Source organism: Pan paniscus, chromosome 21 (genome assembly GCF_029289425.2).
Source record: "Pan paniscus chromosome 21, NHGRI_mPanPan1-v2.0_pri, whole genome shotgun sequence".
NCBI lineage: Eukaryota > Metazoa > Chordata > Mammalia > Primates > Hominidae > Pan > Pan paniscus.
The window spans coordinates 6830142-6852417 of record NC_073270.2 but is presented as its reverse complement, the minus strand read 5'-3'; the positions used below and the strand labels follow the sequence as shown (position 1 = coordinate 6852417).

The 22276-nt window shown below is 43.1% G+C and overlaps 1 protein-coding gene and 1 pseudogene across 1 annotated transcript; one reads left to right on the top strand and one right to left on the bottom strand.

The window, feature by feature from the left end:
• Window positions 1–1024: 1024 nt before the first annotated feature.
• Window positions 1025–4858, top strand: LOC100979731 (KN motif and ankyrin repeat domain-containing protein 1-like; annotated as a pseudogene).
• Window positions 4859–4998: 140 nt separating this feature from the next.
• Window positions 4999–20436, bottom strand: CHGB (chromogranin B). The gene is made up of 5 exons (XM_003821349.5): window positions 18644–20436; window positions 13960–14006; window positions 13413–13506; window positions 6261–8026; window positions 4999–5388 (listed from the first exon to the last, which is right to left on the bottom strand). Exons 1-5 carry the CDS (start codon window positions 18690–18692, stop codon window positions 5311–5313), a joined length of 2034 nt encoding a protein of 677 aa, XP_003821397.1. The 5' UTR covers window positions 18693–20436; the 3' UTR covers window positions 4999–5310.
• Window positions 20437–22276: the final 1840 nt, after the last annotated feature.

Here is a 22276-nt window from a genome sequence, read left to right as displayed (position 1 = left end):
ATGGGTTGAATTGTGTCCCCAGAAAAAAACGTGTTGAAGTCCCAACCCCTAATACATGTAAATGTGACCTGATCTGAAAATAGGGTGGTTGCAGATGTAATTAGTTAAGATGAGGTCATACTGTAGGATGAGTCCTTAATTCAACATGACTGGTGTCCTCATGAAGAACACCATGTTAACAGGCAGACTCACAGGGAGAGAGCGCCCACGTGCAGACAGAGGTGGCAGTGGGAGCTCTGCTGCCACAAGCCAAGGAAGGCCTGGAAGAAGCAAGGAAGGAAGAAGCAAGGATGAAGCAAGAAACCAGGAAGAAGCAAGGAATCATCCTCCTCTGCAGGCTTTGAAGGGAGCATGGCCTTGCTAACACCTTGATTTTGGACTTCTGGCCTCCAAAACTGTAAGAGAATAAATTTCTCTTGTTTTAAGCCATCCGGTTTGTGGTGATTTGTTATGGCAGCCTCAGAAAACTAGTATGGCATGTATTTACCAACCCCCCTTGTCCACTATAAGAGCTACCTCCTCCAGCAGCCTTCCCCTCCTCATACCCCCATCACTGCCCTTTACAAACAGGCAGTCACAATCCCATGGCCAGAAAAAAAAAAATGCAGGCAGAGAGATAGCAAGAAACCTTCTAGAAGTGTGTGTCCAGGTTTAGAAAAATTTGCCATCAGATTTATAGCACTGATGGGCTCCCCATATGACGAAGCAGCAATGCTCCTGGAAAAGTATGTCACAGAGAGTTCATCTAAAAAGAATCTGGTTAAGTAGCACAGGCAATTCTTGACTTAGCCAAGAGGAGGAGAACCAGGTCTTCCTTGATGGATAAAAGTCCTACGTGATTTTAAGTCTTATTTTTGCCTCTGCTGGGGCTCAGCCCACACCATCCCAAAATATGACTGGAGGAGACCACAATGTGCCACCCCAAAATATACCTCTTTGGCATATTTCGAGCTGATTATTCAGAGAAACTACAGACACAGGAATGGCTCTAAAAAGCTGTACTTTTTACAGGGAAATTTACATCTAGAAAGGAATCTACATTAGTAAAGTATCTGTATCAGGAAGAAGGCTGCTCAGAGGTAGGGATCTCAGAAGGAAAGCTGGTCAGCAGCCAGGATGCCTTCCCTGCTCAGGAAAGGACATGGTCTCTAGTGAACCTGACAGATGACCAGATGGCCGCTGGCCTCCATATGCACAAACAATGAAAGTACACTGGAGCCCATTATGAAGAAGAAAGATGGTAACAAAGATTCAAATGGCATGAAAAAGAATCTTCAGTTTGTTGGCATTAATGGAGGTTATGCAACAACTTCAAGTGATGATTTCAGCACAGATGAAAGCTCTTCTTCTGAGTCAGATGACGAGTGTGATGTCATTGAGTGTCATTGAGTAGTATCCTCTTGAAGAAGACGAGGATGAAGACACTTGGGGAATGGCCAAAGGGCACCATGCCATTAACATTGAAGGTTTCAAGTCGGCCAGGGTGGAAGATGAAATGCAGTTTCAAGAACGTGAACCTGAGAAGGTGAAAATCAGAGGGAGGTATAAATTAAGTGAAAAAATGTTGTCTGCTTGCAACTTACTGAAAAATAACATAAATGACCCCAAAGCTGTGACCAGCAAAGATATGAGGTTCTGTCTGAACACCCTCCAGCACAAGTGGTTCTGCGTGTCCAGTCAGAAGTCAGCCATTGCAGCCACCCTGGGAGACTACAGAGCTGCTTTTGAGGCTACCTCCCTGGATGCCCTCTACTAGGTCATCAACTTGGCAGATGGCAACAGCAACACAGCCCTCCATTACAGCGTGTCCCACTCCAATTTTGAGATTGTGAAGCTGCTGTTGGACACCCACATGTGTAACGTGGATCACCAGAACAAGGGGCTATACCTTCATCATGCTGGCGGCCCTCGCAGCTGCGGAAGCAGAGGACATGCAGGTTGGGGAAGAACTCTGGCTGAAACGTGAGCCTCAAAGCCAGTCAGCTGGGGCAGATGGCCCTCATGCTGCAGTCAGTTACTGTGCAGATCGGCATGGTGTATGGTCTGCCGGCCTGTGGGGCTCAGGTCAACCTCCAGGACGACAAGGGCTCCATGGTCCTCATTGTGCCAGCAAGCACGGGCACATGGAGATCATCAAGCTGCTGCTGGCCCAGCTGGGCTGCAACGTCCACCTAGAGGACAATGATGGCAGCACCATGCTCTCGATCGCCCTGGAAGTGGGGCACAAGGGCATCACTGTTCTTCTGTATGCCCACATCAGCTTTGCAAAAGCTCAGTCTCCGGGCACCCCTAGGCTTGGAATGAAGCCACAGAGTTTCATTTGATTGATTGTATGCAAATAGCCCTCCATTTTAATGCCACCATTAAGCTGCCAACTGTGCCTGTTGGAGTGACAGACACTGAATGTATATGCATTGTGCCTGAGCTCACCAGCAAACAGAAGCATAAAGCCCAGGGCTAAAGACTGAAGCTTTCACAGTGCAGAGACTGCCAGCCTGGGCACGCATGCCTCCTTTCTGGCCATCTTCTCTCTGCATACGGTGCACTTTAACCTACTCTGTGTTGCTGTTGAGTCTCTGCTCTGTTATGTACAGCCATAGGGAATTGTGACCTGACCTGACCTGAATGGGCACCTTCTATTCCGTCTCTCCACTCCCAGACCACCACCACAGAGAAGTGCCAGGTTCTCATTGGCATCACGTTTTAAAATTTTTCCACAAATATTTATATTTACCAAATGTGGCACCGTTAGAAAGCTCTTCCAAAATTCCATCCCAGCACAGTTTTGTTGATTTTTCTCGTATTATTTTAAAGTAAGAAAGTTGATCATCAGTAACTTCAGTCTGGGCTAGATAGAACTCTCAAAAAGTATGAAACTTACAAAAGAAAATATTTTCAGTTGGTTTTATCTAGGTAGATGTAAATATGACTTTTTTAAAAAAAGAGTATATGAAATTGGCACAGTATTTTCAACTTTTATATTTCATACTAATTAAAGACATGAAGAACTACATGTAACATTATCATATTTTTGTTAATAATTGCACAATTCTGTATCTAACGATAAAGGTTGAATTGTGTTAGAGGAATTGGCTATGTATTTGCCTCTAGAGAAATATAGTGTAGTTCTCTGTATTTATGGATTCCTTTATACTGTGTCACATTTACTTTGGTCCTACATGTATTTAAATGTTTGAAGTGCCTTAGACTTTTGCCATATTTTCAAAATAAAATTTCATTAAGCTCTAAAAAAAAAAAAAAAAAAAAAAGGAGGCTGCTGGATCACTTTGATTACGTGAGAGATTTTATCTGCATAACAACACAACCTTTATTTATCATACAATTCCTCCTGCTACCTTCCCATAACTGTGTCCCCCAGGAACCCCAAGCCCCCTATTCTCTTCTGTAGCTCAGGATGCTATAAAAACTTCAATCATCTGGCCCTTCTGATTCTTCTATTGTGTGGGACTCCTGGGCCTATGCATGTAATTAAAATGTTTTTTTCTCCTGTTCATCTGCCTACTGTCAGTTTATTTCATAGACTTAATTATCCAACCTTCAGAGAGTAAAGAGAAGGTCTTACTCCCCTCTGCACCACCTTCCAGAGAATAACTCTTTACCAAAACTGTGAAAACAGTAGAAATCAACCAAGTAGAAGCCACCAAGGGTGAGGAATTAAATGACAGGTAAAAAAAGGGAGAAGGGGAATTGTCCAGCTGCATTGTCCTAAGAAGCTGCAGGAATGATTACGGCAGCAGCTAACACTTCCTATGCCATTGATATACACGAGGCACTGCTCTGTTTTGCATCAACTCTATCATCCTTGTAACAACTCAATGAGACAAATATCTTATTTTATTGATGATCTTGAGGTTCAGAGAGGAAAAGTAACTTGCCCAAAGTCAGAGCTACTTAGTAACAGAGTCAGCAGAGTAAGAGCTCTACCTTTTTTTTTCTTTTTGAGACAGGACCTTACTCTGTCGCCTAGGCTGGAGTGCAGTGGCACGATCTCGGCTCAATGCAGCCTCAACTTCCAGGGCTCAAGTGATCCTCCCGCCTCGGCCTCCTGAGTAGGGAGGGACTATAGGCGCACAACACCATGCCTGGCTAATTTTTAAATTTTTTGTAGAGACGGGGTTTCGCCATGTTGCCCAGGCTGGTCTCAAACTCCTGAGCTCAAGCAAACCACCTGCCTTGGCCTCCCAAAGTGCTGAGATTACAAGTGTGAGCCACCATGCCTAGCCTCTCTCTCTCTCTCTCTCTCTCTCTCTATATATATATATATATATTTTTTTTTTTTTTTTTTTTCTGAGAGAGAGTCTCGCCCTGTCACCCAGGCTGGAGTGCAATGCCTGATCTGCGCTCACTGCAACCCAAGTAGCTGGGATTACAGGTGCCCGCCACCATGTCCAGCTTTTTTTTTTTTTTTTTGTATCTTTATTAGAGATGGGGTTTCACCATGTTGGCCAGGCTGGTCTCAAACTCCTGACCTCGTGATCTGCCTGCCTTGGCCTCCCAAAGTGCTAGGATTACAACTGTAAGACACCGTGCCCGGCTGCCTCTATCTTCTTAAGGAGTAGAAATCAGACAAGATCTGAGGGGCCAGGGATCTGTCTTGACAATCCAGATGTTTTCACTCCCACCCCGGAATTCTTCCCATTATCCAAGCTTTCTTCTCAGCCCTGAAAAATGAACTTTGGCTGGCTACTTGTAGAGCTCTTTAGATAAAGGAATTTTTAAAGTAATATCTTATGATTGTTTTTGAAACAGGTTCTTCAAGCCCCTGTAATCTCTCTCAGCATGGGGGAGTAGATGTCTTTTTCTAATCTATTTCTCTTTATATCCTGCACATTACTTCAAAAGGTTTGCTTTTTTATTCTATTATGCATCCAAAACCCAACAAATCCTAGGGCCATCTTTTGCAATTTACTTCAAAGAATAGATTTGAAAAGTCACACGCCTCTCTCTTTGCCCAAAAGAAGCTGAGAACAATGAAGCTTTTGGTCTCAGGTGAATCTTTTATTATTTCCAACTGAGACAAACATTTTTTCAAAGACAGTAGCACAGTCATTGTCATAAGCATGTTAATATGTCTATTTTGCAGAAAAGAATATGCTACAAGTCATGCAATTCACATTTTCAATAGCATTCTGACAGAAATTAAAGACATTTCCAATTGTGTCAAACATTTAATGAATAGTAAGTTCTACTTTCTGCCCTTGGGTAGATAAATGGTGTCTTTCAGTGAAGTGGTGAAAAACAGATCATGTGATGGCTGCTTCTTAACAGTGCCCACCGCTCCAATGACAGTCAGCCCCTTTGGCTGAATTTCTCAGCTATCTTCTGTAGTTCCAAATCCATTGCAGCCAAGTTTTCGAGTTCTTTTTTCTGGAAAATACAGAAAAGTGGAGGCATGAGGTCCCGAACCAATTTCTTTTGCTGTAGTTTGATGGAGTATGAGTGGAAAGGGGAATTTTAGGCATGTTAGAAGCTGCATTAGTCAACCTATGTCAGTAACTCTCAAAGTGTGGTCCCCTGACCAGTGGCATCAGCCAGGAACTTGTCAGAAATGCAGATACTGGGGTCTCACTTGGGACCTACTAAATGAGGAACTCTGGGGGCTAGGAATCCCTCATGATCCTGATGGACATTCAACTTTGAGAAGCACCAACCTACATAATCAATATTAGGAAAAGAAAACATTGTTTGGGTAGGTTCAGCTCCAATAGTGTTACCTCTCCCAGATACAAATTTCTGATGGCAGTAGGGCATGAAATAATAAAGATAGCAAACTAAATGGTCAAGCAAGTAAACTTCTCTATCACCTATTCTCCCTGCCTCAGGGAGAGAGTGATGAACAATAAGAGGACCAAGGGGAAGATACCAGAACAGTAGTTGTTAACGTTGGCTGAACGCTGCAATCATCTGGAAGCTTTAAAATATTCTGATGATCAGGCAGCACCCTAGGCACTAAGTAGACAGAATCTCTAACACAGTAATTTTTCATGCTCTCCAGGTGACCCCAGTGTGCAGACAAGGTTGAGAAGCAATGCAACGAAGTGAGGTGGACAAGGATGCGGACGAGGGCTAGAGGTGGGTGGAAACCGACCCCCAAGGAGGCCTCCACTCCATTACTAGAGCACCATTTTCATAGTGATTAATTCCCACCAATTTCTCCCCGTGAATATCGGATAGTCTTGAACGTAATGTGCTAACATTGACCAGAGTAAGTACTTTCAAACAGAAGCCCCAAACCATACCTCGTCCTCTGTCAGGACTGTCTGGTCAGCCCTGTCCTTTTCATTTTCTGCCTCCTGGTGGGTGCTCACCGGCTCCTCAGAATCATAGAAGTCTGGAAACTCAGCTGACTTCTTCCTGTAGTGAAGGAGCTGGTCCAGTTGGGCCACCCTGTCATACTGCCTTTTCAGGTCCAGCTTGGGGACCCTGGCGAGGTTTCTCTTCTCATACCCCCAGTTCACATCCTCAGAGAAGGGCTTTTTCTCCCACCAGTCATAGTTGTATTCTGGGAAGAAATTCTTCTCGTTCAAGTTCAGCTCATTTTCCTCCTCACCCTCGAGAAAATTGTCATTCATGTTGTCTCTTCTTTCAAAATGGCTGCTCTTCCACTGGAGAGGGTCGTAGTATGGGTTGAACAGTTCCCCTAATCTCTTCCTCTTTTCAGCTGTGTGATGGGAGCTATATTGTTTATCTTGAAACCTAGCCTCCTCCCTGTTTTCTTTAGTGTCCTGCAGGTCTCCCTGCTGCTGCCACTTCCCTGGGGCTCCTTCCTCACCGTAGTTGAGATAATTTCTGTCCAGCTCTTTCCACGCATCTTGTGGACGGCTCCTTGCCTTGTCCATCTGGTTTTCTTGGACACGGTGGTGTCCTTCACCCAAGAACCTTTTCTCTTCTCTGGTGTCAGACATGAAATAGGCACGTGGCTCCCCTCCCCTGCCTCTGTGATGGCGTCCCTTTCCCGGCTCAAGGCCCCTCTCTTCCTCACTTTCTTCACCATATCCATGTGCCATGTTATCAAGCTCTAAGCTGGGGTAGTTTCTCTTGTCCTCCTCATCCCAACTCTCCTCACTCTGAGGTCTTGGAGCCCTGTATTCCTCACTTCCTCTGCCCCTATAGCGCTCCCACTCCAGGTCCTCAGGGGCCTGGACGCCTGGATAACCCTTTATTTCTTCTCCATATTCAGGTTCTTCCTCTGAAGCCCTGTAGTGGGTTGAATGGTGGTCCCTCTTTTCCCCTAAACTGGCCATGCCGACGTTTGACTCCTCAGATTCCTCCTGGGGGTGTCCCTTTTCCTCAGAGGGAAGACTCCCTCCTTGAGAGGACCTGTCGGGCCTGCTCCTCCCGTGGTGGTGTCTGGGCCTCGTGCGTCGTTTGTCCACCTCAGAGGTGGCATCTTCCTCACCTTCCTCAGATTCTTCCTGGCTTCGGGGTTGGCCTTTAGACTCCTGGGGGTGATTCTCCCGGCTCCCTGCCTCCTCTCCACTCTCCTGGCTACTCTTCTCTCGGCTATGTGTCTTCTCCTGAGAATGCCCGGCAGCATGTGTTTCCGATCTGGCCACTAACTCCTCTTTTTTTATAGCTGAAGCCTGGTTTCTTTCATTGAGAAAAGCGTTTTGTGTCTCTCCTGGCTCTTCAAGGTGTTTCTCTTCACTGCTATCTTCCCCTCGCTCCCCTTTTTGATAGTTCTCTCCCTCCTCCTCCTCCTCATCCTCTCTCTGGCTCTTCTCAGAATGGCGTGTCTTCACTTCTTCGGAGACTTGGCTGTTGGAGGGATAAAGGCTCCACTGGGGCTCATCCGCTCGCTCTCGGCTGTGCCCGCCTCCCTCTGCCCATTTCTCTGTGTCTGCCTTTGTTGGGCCTTGGATGTCCTCCTCCCCTGGGGCTCCTGCCTCTCCCCTGCTGGAGGACTCGTGGGCTTCCGAGGCATCAGCTGGGTCTCTTAACAATCTTACTTCAAACTTTGTGTTTTCATTTTCAGTTGTCTCTTTGTCTTTGACGTCTTTTCTACCTATAATGAAAATGAAGAGGAGGTATAATTTCAGAATTGCTTGTGGTTCCACAAGCACCAGCCTCAGTAATCACTACAAATCCTGATGACACTGAATATTGCTTGGATAATTATTTAAGTTAATGAAGAATATACTCAGATTCCTTTTGAAAGTAAATGCTATGAAAGCTCCTTGACTGTGTTTAAATCTGGTAATAAACTGTCTATATTTTTGTGTCTTCATAATGCCCAGCCAGCTTCTCTCATTGGTACTACCAATGATCAAACTGAAATCGAGATATAGATTTATGAAATATTAGAATTTAGAGGCAGAAAACATCTTAGAATTCATCTAATCCAGTCCAACCTCTTCTTTTTGCAGACATTGAGACTCAGCATGGTATAATCCAAGACCATTCTTCCCATATTTTCTTCAAGTAGGAGTTAAAAAGTTAGCATTATGTGAATGGCTGTAACAATAATCCAGCTAGATAGTTAACTAGCCAAGATAAGAAATATCAAGATTCAAAGGAGGATTTAAACATTTGAAATTATTAGTTTATATCAGACTTTTATTATCCAATCAACTGTAGGCTCAACCTAGCAGTATGTGATATATAACTTAGTAGCTGGTGATAAGGGTATACATTTCTTGCCTGAGAAAACTGCACATCAGTGGAAAGGGCCATTTCTTTTTTCACTCAGGTTCCATCCACCCAACATGTTCTCAGATGTTGGGGACAGACTTCAGCACAGTGAGTTATCTTTGTGTTTCCAGAGTCAGCGTACATGGTATAACTGATATTTTAATTGAATGCTGTTCTCGTCCATCTTTTCCAAATATCAATAGCTCCTTTACTAAGTCCTCCTTAATTCAAGGGCACCCCATGAAAGGAGACAGGCAGTTAGCACTGTCTCAGTTGTTAGCTGGGAGGGCTTGGATTTCAACCTATGTCACAGAGTTCAGATAAAATGCCTGAAGCCAAGGCCACTGACAGCTCTGGGTCTACACTGCAGGCACCATAAGCCCAAGTGCTGTTGAGCACTTGAAATGTGGCTGGTCCGATCTGAGACATGCTATATATGTAAGATACACATCAGACTTCTGAGAATAAAGAATAATGTGAAATAATCTCAACAATTTTTATATCATTATATGTTGAAATAATATTTTGGATGTATTGGATAATATATATTTCAAATAGATCAGATTTATAAAATTATATGTCAGAAAAAATTGGATAAAAATAAAATATATTATTGAAATTAATTTCCACCTGTCTCTTTTTACTTTTTAAATGTGGTTACTATAAAATTTGAAATTATATTTGTGGCTCACATTATATTTCTATTGGGTGGCACTGATAAGTTATTTTGAAATGATATTTGCAAAATGGAAAAAAATTATTTATTTTGTAAAAATGTCCAAGAAATAGTGGACTCTCTGTACCTCTCTGTTTAAAGTCCAGTCTGGCATGATAATAATATTCTCATGTTTATGAGGCAATGAAAATGTCCCTGGCCTTTTCCAGACAACTGAGAGAAGGCCCATCTGTCACCAGTCTCTTTGCCTCTTAAAAGCCAGTGGTGTGTGTATAGCATTGGGGCATGGCTAGCCAGATGGGCACAGGGAAGCATGGTGGCTCTGGGCAGTGCTATTGACTAAATGTTTGTGTGATTCCAAAATGTTGAAGCCCTAATCCTCAATGTGGTAGCATGTGGAGGTGGGGGCCTCTGAGAGGTAATTAGGTCATCAAGGTAGAGCACTTACAATGGGATTAGTGCCCTAAGAAAGGAGATATGAGAAAGAGATGATTTCTGTCTCCACCAGATGAGGATACAGTGACAGAAGGCAGCCATCTACAAGCCAGGAAGTGGGCCCTCATAAGACACTCTGATCTTGGACTTCCAACTGCTGTAACTGTGAAAAATAAATGTTAGTTGTTTAAGCCATCCAATCTATGGTATTTGATATAGCAGCCCAAGCTGACTAAGACAGACAGATACTGATGTCATTCTGAGAGTTGGTTGAAATAGAGCTGATCAGACAAGATCTCAGCCTCCAGGGGCCGAGTCACTGTGGTCCCTTTCCTACTGCCTACTGGTTTGTGAGTCTTAAGTGTCAGGAACAGAAGTATTTTTATTTTTTCCCAATTAAATATGTACTGCCTGAGCAGCATGTGCCTGAGGCTTAGCTCTTCCTACTAAATTTAGCTTTAAGCCCCCGCAGGTGGGCCTGGAAGAGGGCTGTGATTAGCAGCACACACTCACTGTCAATCTGTAAAATCAAGGTGTGAAGCTCACACTTACTTTCAAGCGAAAACAGGGAAATGCATCTGTCATGCTGTAAGGATGACCAGATCATCCCTAGTCAAAGAGATTCTTGTACCTGTTAAGAAATTAGACTACGTCTTCCCTGAGGTCTCTTAGATCCATAAAACAATGATTCTGTCCTACTCCCCAAATACTCATTTGCTCAGTGAGTATATGCTGACTCTGAGACAAGCAAGTAGGAGTGGGAGTGGAGATGGGCGTGGGGTGGAACAGAGGCTGTATAAAGGCATTCATCCAACCAGTTGGGCAAAAGCTCCACCAGTCTTCTGCTCAGTTTACGACATGCCAACAAGAGAGAGAGAACTAGAATAGGATAAAAGTTGCAAACTGGTGCATCAGAGGTAAATTCTGTTTGACCTAAACAGCAGTTTTAATACATTTGAATTCAGAGGCGATATGAAAATACCAGGAGATGTCTTTTAAAAATCAAAATTTTAACTTCTTTTGAAAAATCCCAAGATTTGACAACATAGTCTGTATTTCTCCATAACGGGATTAGAGCTGAGAATTACCTGCTCCGTCTCAGAAAAGGCATGTGCCCTCCAGTCTGTGAGTCACTTCCTGTCCTGCCTTACTCTTTTGTGTTACTTGTCTGTCTAGCCCTGGCTGGCGTTTAAGGCTCAACCACAGAAGAGCTCTTAAACCTTCGCCATCTCAGCATTCTGTCACTCTCTGGGTATAACATCTCCAGGATCCTTAGATACATTTGATTTTTCCCAGTTTCCCTACGTCTCTCTCAACAGACATCAAAAGACCTCAGGGCATAATCAGGGCTGGAGCAGGGGCTAGAGTTACTATGCCATAATCTAAGGGCTAAGATCTTGGCAGGCAGGCATAGGCAACTTTTCCTAAGCAATTGTGGTTCTTTAGTGAGCTGATGGGACAGACCCCTCACTTTTGCATTGGTCTAGTAAACAAAGGAAGGGAAAGGGAGATACCAAGACGGGTTTGCCAAAAGGAGCAGCCTTTACTCTCTGCCTAGTGACCCACTCTGCTCTTACTCACTTCCTGTAACTGCTGGAAAAAAGAAGTTGGAAAGAAACTCAGAAAGAGGTATGTGGGCGGGGAGTGGTAGGAAAGCTTCCATCCACTGTTTCTAGGGTCCCTAAAGGCTCAGGCCCCCACAGCTACCATTGTTACCTGAAGCCCCCAAAGATTGAATTAATTCAGGTTGCTCTTTTTTTTTTTTTTTTTTTTTTTTTTTAGACAGAGACTCGCTCTGTCACTGAGGCTGGAATGCCGTGGGGCTATCTTGGCTTACTGCAACCTCCACCTCCTGGGCTCAAGCGATTCTCCTGCCTCAGCCTCCCAAGTAGCTGGGACTACAGGCGTGTGTCACCACGCCCGGCTAATTTTTTGTATTTTTAGTAGAGATGGGGTTTCACTGTGTTAGACAGGATGGTCTTGATCTCCTGACCTTGTGATCCGCCCGCCTCAGCCTCCCAAAGTGCTGGGATTACAGGTGTGAGCCACTGCACCTGGCCTCAGGTTACTCTTTTGGCCAATCACTATTTGCTTTTTACCATTTCATGCATGAGGGCTCATGTATAGCTATAGCAAGAGAGTCTTGTCTGGCAGCGAGAGGTGTTTTTTTGTTTTTGTTTTTGTTTTTGTTTTTGACAGAGCCTCACTCTGCCACCCAGGCTGTATCCAGGCTGGAGTGCAATGCCACGATCTCAGTTCACTGCAACCTCTGCTTCCCAGGTTCTAGCGATTCTCCTGCCTCAGCCTCCCGAGTAGCTGGGATTACAGGCGCCCGCCACCACACCCAACTAGTTGTTGTATTTTTGGTAGAGATGGGGTTTCACCATATTGGCCAGGCTGGTGGCAATGAGAGATTTTTTTTTTTTTTTTTTTAGATGGAGTCTTACTCTTGTTGCCCAGGCTGGAGTTCAATGGTGCAATCTTGGCTCACTGCAGTCTCTGCCTCCCAAGTTCAAGCGATTCTCCTGTCTCGGCCTCCTGAGTAGTGGGATTACAGGCACCTGCCACCATGCCTGGCTAATTTTTTTTTTTTTTTTTTGTATTTTTAGTAGAGACAGGGTTTCACCATGTTGGCCAGGCTGGTCTCAAACTGCTGACCTCAGGTGATCCACCTGCCTCGGCCTCCCAAAGTGCTGGGATTACAGGTGTGAGCCACTACGCCCACCTGAAAGATTTTTAAAGGTGAAAAAATAAGATAAAATCTACTGTTCCCAGCCTGACTAAAAGTTTAAAAGCAGAGGACAGTGTTGTTTTCTGGATTTGTTTGAATCAGTGTGGCTTCATGCATAACAGAGACTGCATAGTCTTGTAAAATTGACCTCATAATGTCAATTTCCAATGGGTACTGCTTATATTACTGTTCAAATTTTATTTTCAGCAGAAATGGTTTCATATTGAGAACACTTCACAGGCTGGACTCAGAAAGCCATTAGTCTGCCTCACTGGAATGCACTGCCTCTACCTGAAACCCTTCCAGTTCTCAGGCCTGGAACTCCTGGTACCATTTGCTGGTACCTTCTATTCTAGTAAGCTGTACATTAAAATATCTTAGCTAATTTGTTGTGTAAATAGGCCAGAATTTTAAGTCACCTTTCTAAGTTTCTTGCTTCTCAGCTTCCTGATTCTCACTGTCAGAAGAGCAAAAGGCAAAGAGAAGAATGATTTTTAAATCTCCCTCTGTCATTGTCCAACACTTCCATAACCCCCCCTCCTCATCTAATCACAAACCAGCATTTCCCAAACCCCCTCCACCCAAATGAAGTCCGGTTCTAAAAATCCAAAGTATGGAACTAAGGAATTTAAGAACGGATAGACATCTGAAAGACTATCACTGAGTTCAACTCCTTCATTTTCCTTTGAGGAAAAGAGAGGCAAAGGGTCTTTCCTATAGTCACACAGCTGCGAAGTGGTGAAGCAGGAACTAGGAGTCATATCTTCTGTCTCCCAGATACTGGCCTAGTCAATCAATACTCTTCCTAGTGCATTATGCCCCCAGGTCATTTGTAGATAAAGTAGAAGGTGATGTGGAGGGAGTAGGAACAAGGATCACTGCAGCGACCAAGATCTGCCTGCAGTGTGGGACACTTACTCGTCTTCAGGACTTGGCGGCACTCAGGGGTGATGGGTGGAGCGCTGGACTTCGACAAGGCATTTGAGAGGACCTCAATGATGCAGCGAGTCACCTGGGGGGAAACCCGAAAGCAGGTTGGAGAAGCTGGTATCACTGGATGACAGACTACTCAACCCAGAGCTGCTGTCAAGGAAGAATTGATTACGTGACCTGGGCTGATGCAGTATTCTTAGGGCGGAGATACAGATTTACAAGAACAGAATGAAATCTTCCAAACTTCTACACAGAACAATGCAAGAAGGCACTGAGTTGGGATTATCTGGAGAAGGGAAATAAACACCCATTTCTGAACCAATGGCACAGCTATCCTCAGGGGTGCTAAACCATCCTGACAGGAGATAGGAGCTCAGTGCAGGAGGGGCATCCCTTGCTCACATTCTGTCAGCAATGAAAACCTGGCTTTGTAAGATTATGTCGTGCGTGTGTTCGGTTTGGTATAATAGGGACTGGGAGAATCTAGAGTCTAGATACAAGTCTAGATTCTAAGATTGACATTGCAACTTACCATTTCTTCATTGTGGTTCCTGTTATCCACTGGCATGGAATTGACAGCTTTGAAGGAAAAAAAGAATGGAAAATGACTTGAGTTGGTTTTTGAAAGCTGTGTGACCCCAACTGACAAAATCACCTCACATTAGTGTTGTTTTTCCCCTGGCAATGTCTTAAATATATTTGGAAACAAATGCTATTTTAGATCCGGTATAAATCAAATCTAGACCACAGACAAGGAGGGGACTTCTGGGGAACCACAAATGTCCCATTTTTTAATCTCAGTGCTGGTTACACAGCTGTGCGTATTAAGCTGTATACTCATGATCTGTTCCATTTTCTATATATTTTATTTCAATTAAAAGTTTAAGCTAGGGCTGGGTGCGGTGGCTCATGCTTGTAATCCCAGCAGTTTGGGGGGCCAAGGCTGGTGGATCACAAGGTCAGGAGATCGAGACCATCCTGGCTAACATGGCAAAACCCTGTCTCTACTAAAACTACAAAAAATTAGCCAGGCGTGGTGGCATGCACCAGCTACTGGGGAGGCTGAGGCAGGAGAATTGCTTGAACCCAGGAGGCGGAGGTTGCAGTGAGCCAAGATCGTGCCACTGTACTCCAGCCTGGGTGACAGGGCCAGACTCCATCTCAAAAAAAAAAAAAAGTTTAAACCAAACTAAGTCTAATAAAACAAGAATGCCCTCCTTGGTCCTTCTCTGCCTACCCCAAATAGGTAAAGATCTGTGGCTCTGTCTCCGTATCTCTGTTTCCAAAAATATATCCTCCCAAAACTTACTTCCTTGACAAAAACATGGTTATGGATGTCTTCCATAATTAATTACCTCATTTTTTACCCACAAGGCCTTTGCCTGCACAAGCTCGTTTATGCATCCGTATCAACATTGTGTTTCTCTTTCTCCACACTGTTTGCAACCATGTAAAGAACACGGCAGATATCTAACCCTCCTAGTACAGCATCAAGTCCATAATATTATATGCAAATTGGTGTTTAACCATTGGTTTATAAGAATATTTTAAAAGAAAAATTTTAATTTATTTCAATAAAATTTCATGGGATTCTGCCTATCTTAAAACAGTGTTTGAAGTTGCTTTGTCTTCTTCAAAATGCTTCAGGTAATTTTAATTTTTCAGTGCCATTTTTTTTCTCTCTCAAAGCTGCTTTGATTCTTTTTTCACTTTGACTTTGTTCTAAGCCCTTTCTATTAGTACAGCCCAAAGCATTTACATGTAAGTCCATCTCTACAGTTCTCCTGGCATTCCTGTAGCAGGCAACTGAGCAGGAGAAGCTAGTGCAGAAAATTCTTCTAAGTCCCTGAGAAGAGAGTAGAGCTAGCTGGGGCAAGTTCTCAGACATCAGACATGAAAGCTATTCAAATGCAGCAACCTGACCTTTCCTTGCAAAATGCTTTGCTCTAAGCCTCTTTAAACATTCCCCACCCCCTATCAATTACATATCATGGGGCTCAACCTGGAAATAAAACACCTATTCATTTACTTACTTTACCAAATTTTTCTTTTCAAAGCATGATCTGGGATCACTTCGACTGCTTCAAGAAGCCCAAAGTTATGCTATGAAGACCCCAAGTTCCTCCTGAAATGCTTATCAGGCAAGATCCAGTTGGCCCACTTTTGGTACCCAAGGTCCAATATACTCAACTGTTCTTTCATCCTCCAAATGGCTACTTGAGAACACACCCATTTCGGCACTTTCTCTTTCCGCTGGAAATCTGTAATATCTTCTGCAAATAAATGACTGCGAGAGAATAGCTCCCCTAATAAATCAGATGACTTTTAAAAAATGCAGCTTTACTAAGCCTTCTTGATAATGCAGTTTCTTGCTAATACTTTCCCTTTTTTTTTTACAAATGTAAAATAGATGTTTTTATTAACTACTGGTATTGATGAAGTATTAATAGTTACCAGACTTGGGGGCAGAGAAAGATTTTTCTTTTATTACTCTGGACAACCTGTAGCTTAGGTTTGTATTTATGAAACCGTTGTTTCTCTGACTGAGCCTCTTCAGATCTCTTTTTGATGGAAAAAAAAACTAGGGTCTGCTTTTGAACATACATTACACATCTTGGTGAGACATCTAGGTGCTTCTGTATTTTTCCGGTAAAATTTGTGACAACAAGGTAATAGCCAAAGGCATGTTGTCATCCTTAAAGTAGTTCAACTTACTTTTGCATACAGTAAGATTCAGGTGGCACAACAGAAAATCTAATGCTCTCTGTAGGGATATAAGAAAAAAAAAAGAAACCTACTGCTCGTGTTAAAAGTAAAGCAATCAAATGGTAGAAAAATTATCAAATAATCTGGTAAATCTGAGAGTAACTTCTGATGTATTAATATCTAATACTGTTAAGGTTTGATACCGGATTGAAAATATAACTGTAAAATAAGTTAAACAAGCTCTTCTGAATTTAGAAACCATTTTCCCGGCCAGGTGCAGTGGCTGATGCCTGTAATCTCAACACTTTGGGAGTCCGAGGCTGGCGGATTACCTGAGGTCAGGAGTTCGAGACCAGCCTGGCCAACATAGTGAAACCCCATCTCTACTAAATATACAAAAAAATTAGCTGGGCGTGGTGACACACACCCGTAATCCCAGCTACTTGGGAGGCTGAGGCAAGACAATTGCTTGAGCCCGGGAGATGGAGGTTGCAGTGAGCTGAGATTGCACCACCGCACTCCAGCCTGGCCAACAGAGCAAGACTCTGTCTCAAAAAAAAAAGAAAAGAAAAGAAAAAGAAAGATAAAGAAACCATTTTACCTAGAATAATATGGATATCATTTTACTACTTCCCTTATATTAACTTTTAGAGTGCACAGTAGCTTCCATAGAAGGTTGTGCATATCTTTCAGAAGTTCTTAAGGATAAGTGAATGAGCTAGATGGTTTCTTGAGGCTTCCCCCAGCCCTGTAATTTTGCAAATTATCAGCTCTACTTGAAGTCTAACATGTCTCATTGCCAGAGGCTGTGGGGAGGTGGGAATGGAGAGGTGCTTGCTAGTGGGTTTGTGGTATCTTTCTGGGGTGATGAAAATGTTCTGAAATTTGATAGTGGTAATAGTTGCACAATCTGCGAATATACCAAAAACCACTGAACTATATAATTTAAAAGCGTGGATTATATGATATACAAATTAAGCTCAATTTTTAAAAAGATTATGTCTTCATTTTAGCTGCTATTAAAATATAAACTTTTATTTAAAATATTCTGTTACATAAGAGATCTGTAAGTATTGTACCACAATAGTTAAATCATTCCCACAAATGTCACTGTTTTTGTGGTCTACAGCCTCCTAAGCAAAGCAATTCTTTTCTGAAAGTATTTTGACCAGAAATAATTATAAATATTCATTTGATTTTCTTTAATGAAATTGAGAACATTTATTGACAATTTGTGAGAATGACAAGAATTTTAGCAAATTCTGAATGTATATAGCTTACAATAAAATTAATTACGACTGGCTTTCATTTTGTTTCTACCTTTTGGATCTAGTAATTGCTGCCAATAAAAGCTTCATATTCATGGATGGCAGTATCTCAATTCTAGGTAGGAGTCTCAATCCCAGATATGGACAATTTTCTAAATCATTAAAACAGCTGAAGAAAACCTGTAGTTTAATTTGGTGCTAGTATACTTACTTCTCAATAGTCTGAAAATCTCAATACCCATAGGTGACTCGACTTCAACACACACACACACACACGCACACACACACACACTTCAGATCTTCAGAGATCATTTGTTTGAGATTCAGGGAAGTTTGAAAGATTAATCCTACAATCTTCCCTACAAAAGGGAAACAGTCAAATATCTACTACTTAAAATTCAATCCTCCTAAATTGGCTAAAACATTTTTTTTTTTTTTACTACTCCAAAGGTACTTTTGTGGTTATTTTGTACTCTAATAATTTTCCTGGAGTACAGAAGTCAAAATACTGCGGTTTCCATTCATAACTGAAAAATGAGGAGCACATGTTCTCAGGACTGCTGAGGCTTTCACAGGTTAAAAAAAAATAATTCCTTTGAGTGTGAAATTAGAAATTACCTGTCCCTAGAGATGGAAATACAAACTAGAGGAACATATTATATTAAACTTGTACATACATGAGCACACATACACACACATTATATATGGACATGTTAAGAAAAGGGATATATCTTATATATATATGGGACTCACTTTTATCTCATCATACTTACATGACAATAACAATAATAAGGGAAATTATGCAGGCACTAAATAGCATCATACGTGTATTCCTGCCTCTCTGTAGTCGCCTGGCTTTAAAAAGCCAAACAGATACAGAATCAGACAACAGAATCTCTCTAGACGGGCAGAGAGAGTGTGACATCTTAGAAGCGAATACAAAATGTGGGGTTTCCTTGCAGGTATGGCACGTTTTCTTCCTTCCTATCTAGAGGAAAACTCAGATACAGAAAGACTGAGGCTCCCCTAGTTGGGCTAGGAAGCCCTCTAGCTTTTTCCAAGTCAAACGGGTGGGAGGAGCTGAAGGAAAACACCCAGGGAGGAGAAGAAACGAAGCAAGAGGTAAACCTTCCCCTCAACCCTCCCTCTCTCCCGGGATCCGCCAGCCTGGCTGCGGGAGCGGCGGGGAAGAGCGAGGCTGGCGCTGTCCGCGGTGCTGACCGGCCCGCCGCGCCCACTCACCCGCCAGCCCCACGGCTCCCAGGAGGCTGAGAAGCAGCGTTGGCTGCATGGCCCCGCTCGGCGGCCCCTGTGCGGAGAGGAAGATGGCGGCTGGACCGGAGAAGCGAGGCGCAGGAGGAAGGCGCGATGGAGCGGCCCCGGAAAACCAGCGTGCCTCCTGGTCCCCGCGGTGTGGCGCGGCTGGCGCAGGCCCCGCTCTTTTAAAGGGCAGGCGGGGGCCGCAGGGCCGGGAGGGGCGGGCAGCCAGGAGCGGGCGCCCCCTAGCTCAGCCCTGACGTCACGAAGCAGCACCCCCAGGCGGCGACGCAAATGGGCGGAAATTTACGCCAGTCCAGTCGCCTGGTGTGCAGGGTCTGGAGCGGGGGTGGGGGAAAGGCGGGCCAAAGAATGGACGGCCGAGGGGAGTAGTGCAGATCTGAGATGGTAGGGGAGGCGGGAGGTCCCGCTTCGAGTGCCTCAGCCTGCTCCCCATCTCCCCCCACACACCATCAAATCTAAAACCGTGTGTTTGAGACTATATGCCTGTGTGCTGAGATGTGTGCGTGACGAGGTCTGTTTGTGTCTCCTCGACCTAGCTGAGGAAAACACTCCTGCTACCGAGAGAGAACTAAATGGTTGGTCAGGGAAAATGGAAAAGACAGTGATAGCTTTAAAAGTTAAAAGTGCAGCCGGAGAATATGGGACCTGCTGTTCTCTCAAACTTTTCTTTTTGTCTGTATATCCATCTACCTATCCATGATTATATCTCCTATTCATGATTCTCTGTCTCTCTTCCTCCTCCCTCTCTGAATACATAACATATACACATGGTTTAAAAAAAAAATCAGACGGTACAAAAGGATTTACGATAAAAGTCTCCCTTCCCCCTTTATTTCCAAATCTCAAGTTCCTCAATTCCTCTTTCAGTCAACACAACTTTACTACTCCTATAATTTAGGTTTGACTTATTTTGGAACATATACAGCTGCATCTTCTTTTGAATGATGTATTACATTGAATGGATACAATAGAATGTATTTAACCAGTTCCTTTTCTAATGAGCATTTATTCAGGTTGTTACCCTTTGGTCTTTACTCCTTTACAACACAGCCTTAGTCTCAGGGGTGGGTCGTGTAATAACCTGCTAGTAAGAAATAGTCGATGCTACAAACCCTGTGCATCCTCTCTTGCTTTCAAATTGAGACAGTAAAGTATTTTTGTTATGATGTGTGAGAAAAAGACGAAAGCATCTTCCAGGATATTTTTGATGTGGGTTCCCTCAGCCTAATGAGGAATCGGGAAGCAGCAGCAGGCAGGTGACCTGCACAGAATAGGAATAACACAGGCTTTGTGGAACGGAGTGAGACTTCACTGGGTTCTCTTCATTCAGGGAATGAAGATGTCTGCATGCACAGCTCAAGCGAGGTTTCAGTTTACTTTTCTTGAAAATTAATGAGGTTCAAATTCTTTTTGTATGTGCTGAATGAATGGCTACATCTTCCTGAAAAAGCTGGAAAGTATTTCACCAAGACCACAGCCACAGAACAGTTAAAAGAATGGACTTAAAAAGGATATTAGTGGAACAATGGATAAATGTTGAATAAGATCTATAGGTTATTGTATTGTATTGTATTGTATTGTATTGTATTGTATTGTATTGTATTAGTGTTGATTTCCTGATTTTGAAAGTTGTACTGTGTGCCGGGTGTGGAAGCTCACGCCTGTAATCCCAACACTTTGGGAGACTGAGGCGAGTGGATCGCCTGAGCTCAGGAGTTCAAGACCAGCCTGGGAAACATGGTGAAACCATGTCTCTACCAAAAATACAAAAAAAAAAAAAAAAAAAAGAAAAGAAAAAAAAGAAAGAAAAAAAAAGAAAAGAAAAAGAAAGAGAGAGAGAGAAAGAAAATTGTACTGTGATTATGTAAGAAAATGTCCCTGTTTTTAGGAAACACATCTTGAAGTAACTAGGTGTAAAAGGGTATCATATATACAACTTCCTTTCAAATTTTTAGAAAAAAATATAAAGATAGAGAAAAAGAGAATGCTAAGGTAAGTATGGCAAAATGTTAACATTCAAGGAATTGAGGAGAAAGGTATAAGGGAATTTTTTTTACTATTTTTGCATTTTTCTGAAATCTGAAATACTTTTAAAATTGAAAAAAGAATATTTGGGGCACAAAAGAGTCTGTTTAAAACCTCTGTAGAGCAGAAGGTACAGAAAAAGAAGCTGTTGAGTGAGGGCTGTTCTTTGGCTGCAGATCTGCAAGCAATTTTTCCTCTAGAGCTGAAATTTTATAAGGGTTCTAATACTCTTTAAGATGCGCTGATTGCCAACAATTCTTTAAAGTTACCACCTTCCAGGAGCATCTGCATCTCGACTTTCCAGTGATTTCCTTCTCTTCTTGCTCCCTTGAAAAGCATGGAGTTAAACAATGTTAACATCATCTTGTGGCTTCTCAGGCTGGGGGCTTGGTCTGAGTTCATTACTCATCAAGTCCTGAAGCAGGAAAGATCTCTTTATTTTTGTCAATTGGAATGAAGAAAAAAAAGGCAACCCTGGCCTACACCCAGTTCCCACATTCAGACTTAGCTTTCTTTTTAAATTTTTCATCATTGTACAAATGTTTTATGATTTTTGCCTTTCACATTTAGATCTCTATGGAAAAAACAGCCATAAGGAGAAGCGTTTTTTTTTTTTTGAGACAGAGTCTCGCTCGGTTGCCCAGGCTGGAGTGCGGTGGTGCCATCTGGGCTCACTGCAAGCACTGCCTCCTGGGTTCATGCTGTTCTCCTGCCTCAGCCTCCTGAGTAGCTGGGACTACAGGTGCCCGCCACCACACCTAGCTAATTTTTGTATTTTTAGTAGAGACGGGGTTTCACCATGTTAGCCAGGATGGTCTCGATCTCCTGACCTCGTGATCTGCCCACCTCGGCCTCCCAAAGTGCTGGGATTACAGGCATGAACAACTGTCCCCAGCCATATTTTTTAGCATATTATCACCCAGTTGTGCTGGAAATTTTTATTGAAGTGACCATCCTTTCCCAACTGCTCTGCAATGTCACTTTGAAAAAAATATCTACAGTCCATAGGTAAGTTGCCAGAATCTTCCAGAACATTGGTCCATTCCATATCACTGAACTATTTGTTCCTGGAAGCAGCACCACACTTTCTCTATCACCATATCTTCTTAATTTTTAATAAGTCTTCTTTTTTTGTTTTTTTTTTTGTTTTTTTGTTTTTTGTTTTCTGAGACAGGATCTCAATCTGTTACCCAGGCTGGAGTGCAGTGGCCCAATCTTAGCTCACTGCACCCTCTGCCTCCCAGGCTCAAGTGATCCTCTCACCTCAGCCTCCAGCATAGCTGGAACTACCAGCATGTGTCACTGTGCCTGGCTAATTTTTTGTATTTTTTGCAAAGACAGGGTTTCATCATGTTGCCCAGGCTGGTCTTGAACTCCTGTGCTCAAACAATCAGCCTGCCTCGGCCTCCTAAAGTGCTGGAATTACAGGTGTGAGCCACTGTGTCTGGCCATTAAGTCTTGATGTCTGCTGAAAAAGGTCTTCCCACCTTGTTTTTCCTTAGGATGGTATGGGCCATTTTTGGCCCTTTGCATTTTCATACAAATCTTGTAATCAACTGTCTATTTTCA

Excerpts from the sequence above, each read along its gene's own strand:
- CHGB (XM_003821349.5), bottom strand. The coding sequence starts at position 18,692 with ATGCAGCCAACGCTGCTTCTCAGCCTCCTGGGAGCCGTGGGGCTGGCG. Across the intron at positions 13,507-13,959 it reads GGAACCACAATGAAGAAATG|GTGACTCGCTGCATCATTGA; the intron begins GTAAGTTGCAAT and ends GTTTCCCCCCAG. Across the intron at positions 8,027-13,412 it reads CCGCCAAGTCCTGAAGACGA|GTAGAAAAGACGTCAAAGAC; the intron begins GTAAGTGTCCCA and ends TTTTCATTATAG.